General features: G+C 45.3%; 1 protein-coding gene across 1 annotated transcript in view; it reads right to left on the reverse strand.

The window, feature by feature from the left end:
• Nucleotides 1–11025, reverse strand: part of AGBL1 (AGBL carboxypeptidase 1) — a gene marked incomplete at both ends in the record, with an annotated part of 563318 nt that extends 552293 nt beyond the window's left edge. Inside the window, one exon of the mRNA XM_081229515.1 lies at nucleotides 10975–11025. Within this exon, the coding sequence (XP_081085641.1) occupies nucleotides 10975–11025 (51 nt within the window). The remainder of the gene's footprint in view (nucleotides 1–10974) is intronic.
• Between the last annotated feature and the right edge of the window lie 390 nt (nucleotides 11026–11415).

Below are 11415 nucleotides of genomic sequence, written 5' to 3' on the forward strand. Positions count from 1 at the left end.
TTCAGTAGGAAAGTATCTGAGTAATAAGATTCTTGAACCTTGCCACCCACTACCTAGCACAGTCTCTGGCACGAGGGAAGCATTCAATAAATGAATGAACCATTAACAAGAGAGTCATAATATACCAAGGAAACAGATGATATTGCTGGGCACGTTCCTAGCACTTAAGTCTGAAAACCATCAAAACAGAGGATGCTGGCCCAGGGGATTTGAGTCAAACAGAAAGACAGTGGCAGCACCCAAAATCAACTCTGGCCTCCTGAAGTCCAGCCAAGAAACCTATATATGTTTATTTTAAATAAACATTTATGTCAAATGTAAAATTTCCAAACACTATCAAGCAGAGCTCTATTAGATGTTACAGAACTGGGATCTTCCAGTAAAAGAAATTTTAAGCATATAAATTTGTTTACTGTTGCCATGTACTGGTGAAGTGTGGTATGGCAGGGAAGTTCTATGAAAGCAACAACACTTAAGAAAAAGAGAATGGTATGGAGTTAAATTCAAACATCATTAAGTATAAGAGTTAGATCCTGGGGAAAATGTTTCATGGCCAAAAATAATTCATGAAAGAAAAGTTTGATAAAGTTGACTATTAAAATACAACACATAAAACATCAAAAAATGAAAATAAAACACAAGCCAAGTCAAATTTAAGTGAAACGCTAGAAGAAACTATACTTCTATTTATTTAAGTTATACCACAAAAGATTGAGCTGGGTCTATATGTGCTGGCTTGAAATATGTGCAATTATACTGACATGTAGGGAAGGCAAATTGAATACTAGTGTGTTAAAATGATATACACACATAGACATAGTTATAGAAATACACATATTGCTATATGTATGTAAACATATAAAAGAATATACAGCAGACACTTGTGTGGTTGTCTTGGGGATCAGGATTTGATGGGGTGATTTTTACTTCCTAAAATCTATATCTATATTTTAATAAAATTTTTGCAATCACAAGCTTGTATTACTTCTTTAATCAGGAAAAAAATGTGTAGTGGTGAAAAGGACAGGTAAAAGGAAAAGAGACTCTGTAGCCTGATGAGTAATAGCAATGAGTAATAAGCAAGCTAGAGTCAGTCTGTGCCTGAGTTCACATCCTGACCCTGCTACTTAAAGGCTATGTGACCTTGACAAGGGCCTTGTGTTCCTCATCTGTAAACTGCAGATAATAGTTGTACCCACCTCATAGGATTGCTGTGAGGACTGCATGAGATAACACGTCACATGCTTCGACTTCTTCCTGGCACATAGTGCTCAACAAATGTGAGCAGCTCATGGCAAAAACACTTCTTGAATTTTAATATCCACTTTCAAGTAATACCTATTGAAATATTATCATTCTAGCCTCTTCCTTAGTCTAAAATTTTAGCTGTGGTTTGGGGAATTTTTTTCCTTTAGGGTATATGATATATATTTTATGATTTAACAATGAAAGTCAAGGAGAAAATGGAATTTTCTTATAGTGACTTCTTAATCTACCTATTGTGAAAAGTAAAAAATACCTGCGTTGTCATGGGGTTTTCCTGGATTAACTTGAGTGTTAAGAGGAATGGGATAAGGATGCCTATGGGTCAGACATTTAGGGCATTGGGCTGTACTCACTGCTGGGATCGGAAGATTAGAGATGTTAACACACACTGAGCTTGGGTTTGTTTGGGTTTTTTTAAGAGTAGAGGGAGAATTCATTACTGACCATTTATTGAAGAAGCTGCCTTCTCTCCAAGTTCCCTAGGGGAAGTTTCATCAGATATCCCAACTCTGAAATCTGACCCTGCCTTTCATCTGAAACCTGAGGCTAATGCTGTTCTTATCACCATCTGGCCTCCTGATCAGAAGCAGAACCGGCCCTCTTGAGTCTCTAGGAAGAACCTTTTTCTAAACCTCCACATCTGTCACTTCTATCCTTTCTCCCAATCAAGTAAGGATTAGAATTCATGTAACTCAAGGCCTACAGATAGATCATAGAGTCATCAGTTTGTGGAATTCACCAAGCAGAGGAAGGAAGGACCCTAGGTCTCCAATAGATCTAACTTTGTATCAACTCAGGTCAGAAATGTTTCAACAAGCCAGAGGTTAGTTTCCAGATCAGGAGAAATTCAACCCTCACAGACCAGCAGTGATTTAACATGGCATTGGTCTACAACCATTGTTTCCCAAATGTGCTCCATGGATTCCTAGAGTCCTGTGGGATACTAGTGGGGTTTTGCTATAAAAAATTATCCCATCTCTAAGATGGTTTAGAAATGCCATATAGTATATCCCCAACTTGATAATATACATGCACATTCATCTTATTAGTCAATCAATAAATATTTATTGAGCACGTACTATGTCCTAGATCGTGCTTTAGGTAGTAGGGGTGAAGGTGAACAAGACAGATGAGATCCCTACCCTGGTGGAAGAAGGCAGAGAAGATACAAACAAGCAGGAAATGGCAAGTTCTATGCAGAGAGCCAAACTAGAGAGGTGGGACTTAGAGTGACTGGGTAGCTCCCTGGGCTGTCAGAGTATTCCTCTCTGAGTAAAAGACATTTAAACTGAGAGCTGTAGGACAGAAATGTTTGAAAAGCCTTTAAAAGATTGATTATTTTTCAGTAAAGAAATTAGTAAATTTATTTACCCTGACATCTCAGATCCATCTGTCAACAAGACCCTTTGTGAGTAGAATACTCCTGGGCATCCCAGGGGACACTGGTGTTCTGTGGAACCCAGTTTGAGAAGTGTTGGACTGAACATGTCTTGTGCTGGTAGCGCTGTTGAATGCAGACAATATCTGCAAGACAATCACCTGTTACACTGGTAAGTGCTGCTAAAATGACCTGAAATCCCACCTTGGAGGGCTGATGGACACAATCACTGGCCCCACTGATACTTAGAAAATTGGAGGCAGTAGCAGTGGCAGGAAATGACATCCTGAAGTGTGCATTTCAGGTTCTGTAAGACTTGCCTGAGAGGAACTCAGAGATCATCTGATGGGCTGCCTTTGCAAGAAAGGCAGCCTGGGAGTTGAGGAGGACACCCATGGCACATGAGGGAAGCTCCCACTTGGCAGTTGGCAGCCCCAACAGGTCCCTGCTGCTCTATCACTCTCTTTCTGTCCCACCTCCCACCCCTACACCATGCCTGTGCCCAAAGGACCTCCAGCCAGGGGTCTGCAATCTACCACCAACAGCCAAGTCCAGCCCACTCCTTGTTTTTTTGTTTTGTTTTGTTTTGTTTTTGCGGTACTCAGGCCTCTCACTGTTGTGGCCTCTCCCGTTGTGGAGCACGGGCTCCGGACACGCAGGCTCAGCAGCCATGGCTCACGGGCCCAGCCGCTCCGCGGCATGTGGGATCCTCCCGGACCGGGGCACGAACCCGTGTCCCCTGACTCAGCAGGCGGACCCTCAACCACTGCGTCACCAGGGAAGCCCCTACTCCCTGTTTTTTGTACACAATTTTATTGGAACATAAACCCATTCATTTGCACACTGTCTACAAATACAGTGGCAGGGCTGAATGGGTATGACAAAGATCTGTGGCCAGAAAAGCCTAAAACATTTGCTATCAGGCCCTTACAGTTTGCTGACCCCCGCTCTAGGCACCTGTTCTCTGCCCTCTTGGCCAGTCCTGCCAGCCTTGTGGGAACAGCTGCTGTCTTCCCCGCATGTGCCAAGTAGGGGGGGGTCTCCATTCTCCTCAGCAGACACCTACCACCTGGGAAAATCTGTTCTGAATCTTCTCAATGCCCCTCCTTTTCCTCAGAGAGTTTATACACCTGGCGAGAAATCATCCACTGGTGTCAGATTCCCTCCTCTCAAATTCCAGTTTTGCCACTAACTCGCTTTGTGACCTTGAGAAGTGTGTTAACCTCTCCAACCTTCTGTTTGAGAGCTTTAAAATGAGGATAATAATACCACCCACCTCCTTGGGTTGTTGTAAGGATTAAATGAGATGATGCATGTGAAGGACTTTGCACAGCTCCTTACGTGTAGAAACTGTTTAATAAATGTTAGTTATCATTAGAACCATTATTATGAAAGGGACCAAGTAGAGGGAATTAGACACATAAAACATGACAAAGTCCTCCATGCAAAGCAGCTCAAGCCACTTTCAACTAACAAATATGAATTAAGAAAGTTAGGGCAAAGGTGTGGAGTACCCAAGACGCTCATAAATTAATGGTATTTACAGGGTTAATAGGTGTTTATTTTGGAGCACTCATTTTTGAAAAATATCATTATCTACTACAGCTGACCATACATGTATCCCATGACCCCTCGACTCTACTCTAGGTATTTACCCAACAGACACGTGTACCTACCTTCACAAAAACATGCCCTGGAATGTTCACAGCAGCCATATTTGTTATAGCCAAAAAAAGAAAACTACCCCAAATAGCATGAGCTCTAGAATGGATAAATAAACCGTGGAACGTTCACGCAACGAAATGCTCTTCAGCAATGACAGTGAGAACAATCTACAACTGTATCGAAAGGGGGACTCGCACAATGCTGAGTGAAAGGAGCCAGACACAAAAGAAGATTGACTGTGGGGTTCTAATTACATGACGCACAAAGCATGCAAGACTGGTCTGCGGGGTTAGAGATCAGGGCAGTGGTTACAATGGGGGAGCAGGGCTGGAAGTGGGGGTGTGAGGGGTCCTCTGAGATGCTGGGAGTTCACTTCGTCTGGGTGCTGGTTACATGGGTGTATTCGTTTTGCAAAATTTTATAAGGAAGGAAGGAAGGAGGGAGGGAGGGAAAGGGGGAGGGGAAGGCAGGGAGGGAGGGATGGAGGGATGGAGGGAGGGAGGGAGGGATGGAGGGAGGGAGGGGGGGAGGGAGGAAAAAATATGTATTGAGCGCATACTCTGTGCCATTCTGTTTCGTCCACACTCTTTGTTCTACTCATACTTTTATTCTTGGCATCTCTGCTGTTGATCTCTTCCTCCCCCTACACCACATTCTTTTCTCCAATGAGAGTCTGATTTGCGAATCCATCACTTTGAAGGAGCCATGCAGTATTCACTCTGTGAAAAAGTACAGATCCCACAACCTTTGACTTCCTACATTTCAGGTCTGGCACAAGGATATGGAGGTCACATCCAAGTGGATGTATTTCTGTGTGCCTATTTCTGAAATATGAAGAAGCACCTTGTCTGTTTGATTCATAGCTGCCTGTCCCATGCTTACAGATATGGTACAGCGATTGGTAACCCAGACCAGCTTCTCTTCCCTGGTTGCGTACTTCCCCAGCTCCCAGGGCTCAAACCCAGACTATGTTTGGCTTTCATCAGACTAGTTCCAGTTTTAGCAACTGAGTTGTGGAGTACATGTTGCCAGGTTATGAATTTCTACAGAGAGAAATTCCCTCTGTTGGCCACTTGCCTCAACATGTCCCCAGCACTGGCAAATTTCCAATTACACCTCAAAGCCATGCAGGCCTCTGTCCCTCACCTGCTGCCCTGCGGAGGTGGGTGCTCAGCAAGGCGGTCAGATCCAGAATCTGGGCTCAGGGGATGGAAACGCCGAGTGCTCTCAATTCCCAAAAGTGAGGATGGGACTTTTGGACTCAACTCTGGTCATCTTAATGCAGACATGTTACGAGAGCTGCTTTGACACAAGGACATTTGAATGCTGCCTCTAAAATAAGTTGTTTCTTCCATTAAAAAAAAAAAAAGTTTAAATAGTTCTGCTTCTCCAATCCCTGAGCCTTAATCCATCACAGCCTTTCCCCCTGGAGGTGGACTAGGGATGGACAGTGGCTGAGGCGGTGTGGGGAGGGGAGTGAGATGCAGAGTTAAGTGACAGGAAAGGGCTAAAGGCTGGGAATGGATAGGAAGAGGATCAGGATAAAAGGTAGGTCAGGGGTGGGGAGGTTGCAGGGAACACATCACATCCCTTGGCAACAAAAAGCAGAGATGCAGTCATGTCTAACGTCCCCCCTCCAAATAGCTTTGCAACGATCACCTTGGTTGAATGTCCTGTAGCGCCCATCATCTACCTTTAGGGATAGGCAGCCATCACCAAGGGCATGATCGGATCTGAAGCTTGCCACTCAAGGCTCTCTAGCATTTAGGCAAACCCCCATTTCAATCTCCTTTCTTCCCCTTCACGAATTTTCTGTTTTAATCAAACTCAGTGCCATGGCAAATACCCTGAATACTCTCCACACTTTCCTGACATAGGAAGGATCACTGGGGACCCTTATCACCCTCTTAAGTGCACCTTCCTCTGCTGAAATCTGACCCATTTTCCAAGGTCTTCCCTGAATATCCAGTGAGGAGGAGACTCTTGTCCCAAATTCCACCGAATTTTTTTTGATGTTTACGTTTACCATGGCGTTCATCACATGCGAACTTACTCTACAAATATTTTTATCCTCCTGCCTTACCCCTTGCACACTGTATTTTCATGAGGGCAGGGACTGTGTTTAATTATAATAATTGCTATTTGTCAGGCACATAACACCTTTTTACATGCATTTTCTCCAAACATACAGTAAGCTCATGAGTAGATACTATAATTCTCATTTTACAAATGAAAAAAGTTCAGCAAAGAGAAGTTCAGTAGTGTGTCCTGAGTCACACAAGTTTTGAATGGCTGAACCAAGATCCAAAGACCTTGCTCTTCTTGATGTATCATCCTACCCAATTCTCTGAATCTCTTCTAGCACATAGGATAGCTATGGAGGGTTGGATGGATAGATAGATGGATGGATGGCTAGATAGATATTAAAAATAACCAATTGACCCAAATCAAAACTGTTACCTTCCTTTATCAGGAGTTATTTACCCAAATATCAATACAGGATGTGGAAGATTATTTTAGTTCTATTATGAAGAATCCATAACCTCTCAGTCTTCAGGTTCAGTCAGGTAAGGTAATACCCTCAAAATAAAGAGTGAGTGGGTATTCCCTAGGTCACGTAAGCACCGGAGACCAGTGAAAAGACCTTGGAGTGACAAGATCCTCTTCACATCTCTCCTCTAGGGATTTATTAAGTTTCTTCCATTGAGCCTTGAGTGGCTTATGAGGGTCAGTGTCCTCATCTATAAGACAGACCAGCCACATCCCCCTCACAGGTGGCACAGACAGTGACGTTAGGTAATGAACGTGAAAATTTGGCATAGAGTGGACCCTGAATCAGTGTTTATTTTTTCCAATCTCTGAGACCAAGGACTTTAAGAAACTGTGAAAGCAACAAGGTCTTAAAAAACAAAACACTATATAAGGTCATCTCCCCACTCCCAGCTCAGCACAGGGCTCCATGCCTCCATTGCCCCCTTCATCGTCCAGTTTGACTGGCACCAAGTCATTCTTTAGACACTGACAGAGGCTATTTCTTGCCAATTTTGTCCCTTTTCCATTGGGCACTTGTCCTTTGGGCGTTTTTCTTTTTCTTTGTTTCTACTGGTGCTTGAAATTAAGACAGATTTCAGTCTTAATTTAATAAGTCCTCCCTCTCCTGGTTTATTTCCATGTTTGTCTTGAGGTTGAGGCAGAAGTCTCCAAAAATAAAAACCTCAGAAAGCCTCAAATTTCACCAGCAGAGGAATCCTGTGATGTTTAGAAGGTCTGCACAATGTTTACTATCTAAAAGGAAAAGTCTTCTCTTGATTTTTCCAAACCCTTCTGTTGATGTCCAAAGGGAAAGCTCAGTTTCTGCTTCACCTAGCCCCGTGTATGTACAATAGATAGATATTCCTACATCCGCCGTGGAAAATTCTAGAAAGGAAATTTTTAAACACATGTTTTGGAAACAAAACTCTCAAGTGCTATGAATGAAACATATCAGTCATCATTCTTCCGCCCATCCCCTCCTTGCAGCCCAGGGGCTGAAATCATCTGTTGTCTTGGAAATATCCTTGGAGGAACAAGTCCAAGGGGAAAAGTGGAGCTGTCACCCCCTCCAGGTTTTCTATTATCTAAGCTCAATGTTAACTCAAGACAGGAAGCCCCACATCCTGCAGCCTCGTTGGCAATCCATAATAGATAATGTTCCTGGAGCCCAAGTTGAGAAATGAAGCTTTGTTATGCACATTTTGGCCAAGATGCAGAACTGGGATTCAATTTGAGCAACTGTAACATAAAATAATAAAGTGCAAATGCAAGCAGCAAAAGTGTGCCCATATCACAGCTCAGAGTGTGCCAAAGCTGACCAGAAAATTATACATTTTTCATGTTTTGATAAGGTACTTAATTGGCATTTTGTGGGACACCACTGGGTGAGGGCTCCCAGGATCAGGGCTGGCGTGGAGCCCACATCCTGCTACCCTGGCAGCTTCCCATCTTCCCCATTAGCTCAAACCACATGGAGAAATGAGAGCAGGACGAATGAGACACCTTCCTTTTTTCCAAGTGTATTGGAGTCCACCCAGGAAAAAAGCAGGGCAGGTTGATGGCAAGTGTTCCCAGCCTCTCCACTGTGTACTCAACTGGGGAGATCATAAAAACCAGAGTCATTTGAACTGCCATTTATAGTTTACAAGCACTTTTCAAATGGGTTCTCTTAATCCTGGCACAAAGGGCTGAGCAAAGTATTTTTATTGCCCCCCTTTTACAAATCTAGAAATGAGGGCTCAGAGAGGTTGAGGGACTTGCCTGAGGATTTACAGCCAGTAAGTGCCAGAAACGGGGTGGGATCCAGTTCTTCCTGTCTCTCATCTGTGCTCTGGGCTGTCTCCCCCTCTTCACCCAGGCCCTCATGAGTCAGTCTGATTTTCTGCCTCAACTAAAATGATAAAAGTCAGGGACTTGGAAAATGTCTGGGTAGAAATCTGATTCTCATACTTTCAGGACAGAGATAAGGCTGTGTTTAAGTCAGGGTAGGAAAAAAAAATCAATTACTCCTTTCCCATCGGTACAGGAAAAGATAATAGGCAGAAAACTGATATTTCTTAATGATCTAGTTTATTTTGTCATTGTGGCCCAAAGAGGCAGAGTGATGATGCTCTGGAATAGGGGGATTTCTACTATCATATCATGGGGACATTGTCACCCCCGTGCTTGCTCTTTCTGGTCATCTGATATCTCTTTCTCCCTCCCCTTCGCAATGTTCTGGGGTGCTCCTGAAAGATATGGGAAACTCATATCCTGAGCTCACATTCTGCTCAGACATAACCACTGTCTTCCACAGAGGTTTGAGTAGCAGTACAAAGCCTTCGGTCTCTCTCACCTTTGTGCACAAGGAAAGGAAGACTGGCTTGAATCCCTAAGACCTTTGGGATCCCCGATCAAAAGCACTTCAGCTAAGCCCTTCTCAGAAACTTTGCCGGGTTTAGTCCATGGGGATTGGGGATGGGAGTGGGGCATGAAACATCATTCCATGGCATATCTGCTCCAGGTTCTCTTTTTAAAAATTATGTCAGGGTTCTGACTTCTACTCTCAAGACAGAAACCAGGTTCAGGCAGGCACTTGGAGAGGGCTGGCTCAGGGCTCAGCCAGGAACCCAAGTCAATTCCACCACCAGATTCTGAGATCAACTAGAACGCACAGGGGAAGCATGTTCTGGTTATTTTAGTGTTCTGGTTAATTGGGAACTAAGCAGGGTATATTGAACATAATTAAATCTTTCTTTGATGATTGAGAATCTTGCAATGCCCTGGAACAATCATTCTAAATATCAATTAGAAATCCCCACGGGTAGGAAGACAGGAGATTGAGTTCATCCTGCAGTGACTTCAGGCCAAATGTAAATTAATTTTGAGGTCCACTCCCACCCCCAACACTCCTAGCCCAGAGGCATTCTTGCCTCTGATGCATCAGATAGAATGAGTCAAAGACACCAGGTCCAAAGGATATTGAAGTTCTTTGGTGCTAGTCCCATTTCCCCTATTAAGTGGTTAAGTGACCTTAGGAAGCTATTTCACTTCTGAGACTCAATTGCCTTATCTGTGCACTGGAAGGTTGTATTTATTGGTTCTTCAACTTTTTATGGATATACATTTCCTTAAGAATCTGAGCAAAACTAAGCTTTTCACAGCTGGGAAGTATGCACGTAAGTGCAAAACATTTACATTCTAAATCAGGGGGTGAGGGTCATGGAGACCCTTGAAGCCCATCCTCTTATGATACCCGTCCATGGACTTCAGGTTTAAAATCCTGGAGGAGAAGATCTCTTAGCTCTCTTTGAGCCCTGGCATTCCCTGCATCCGGTTCAGTGGAAGCATCTACCCAAGTCTATAGAGCAGTGGTTCATTGACTTTAGTTGCACTTTGAGACCACCCGGGGAGTTTTCAAAACTCCAGTGCCCAGGTTGCTCCCCAGATCAATTAAATCCAAATTTGGGTAAGTGGGCGTCAGCATTTTTTAACATCCTCCGGGAGTTTCTCATCTGCAGACAGGTTCACAAACTCGTGCTCTGGGATAGGAATTCTCAAAATTAGGAGTGAACAGAATCACGAAGAGGGCAAGGCAGATTCCAGGGCCCCTGCCCCTGGTGACTGCAGTTCCTTCCGGCAGATCCGCCTGAGAAGATGCACTGTCCGCAGGCATCCTAGGTAATTCCGACTCAGACCACCCTTTGGGAACTTGGAACCAGCCATTCAGCAGAAGCCCAGAGGAGTCCTCTGCCCCGCTTCCCCCTCCGTCCTAGGCAGTTCTACGTACCCACCCCCAAGGCTCCTGCCCTGCTCAGGGAGAACGTGAACAGGTTTACTTTTGCCAAACGGCCTTTTTCTCCATCTTTCTCATCTCGAGCACACCTGGATCTTTTCGCCTGAGTATCTAGCCCCACCGGGTTCAATAACTGAAGCACAGCACTCATCAACACCGTCAGGTTTAATATTTAAACAGCACAGCATCACTTAGGTCAGCCTCAAGGTGAGAGCTGCTGCTGACTCCGGTGTTCCTGCTGTTTAGCAAACCAGGCCACTGGTGCCAGAGGGGACTGCGGGGAGAGCCCGGCGCCGAGGCAGGCCCGGCCCGCAAAGACCCAGCCGGTCGGGTTCTGCAGCTCTCCGCCTCTTCCTACCTGGAGCGTGTGCAGCAGGACCTGCAGCCCACTGGCTTCTTGTTCTGCCATCACGTCCTCGGGTCCGGGGGAATCGGCTGCCTGAGGCCAGATCGGGGCTGGAGAGGCAGCGGCTTGCCAAGCTGACCTCGCTGCCCGCCTGGCGGGAGACTGCTGCACGGGGGGAGGCCTCAGCTGCACATGCTGCCGAGTGTGAAGTGACTGCACTGTAACCCTAGCCCTCGGCCCAGGCGCGGGTGCCCCCCGACTCCCACTGTGGGGATTAGGTGAGCCCCGGCCCGGGGAGGGCCGAGCATTTGGGCGCGGGGGTGGAGAGGGCCCTGGTGTGAGTCACTGACCCACCTCCAGGCCCATGCCGGAGCCACCCTGAACGGCTGACAGCATTCCCAGCTGACCTGGTCAGACTCCCTGCAGAGGCTCGCTCGGCCCTCCCCGCTGGTC

Source organism: Mesoplodon bidens, assembly GCF_964165515.1.
Source record: "Mesoplodon bidens genome assembly, chromosome: 3".
NCBI classification, from domain to species: Eukaryota; Metazoa; Chordata; class Mammalia; order Artiodactyla; family Ziphiidae; genus Mesoplodon; species Mesoplodon bidens.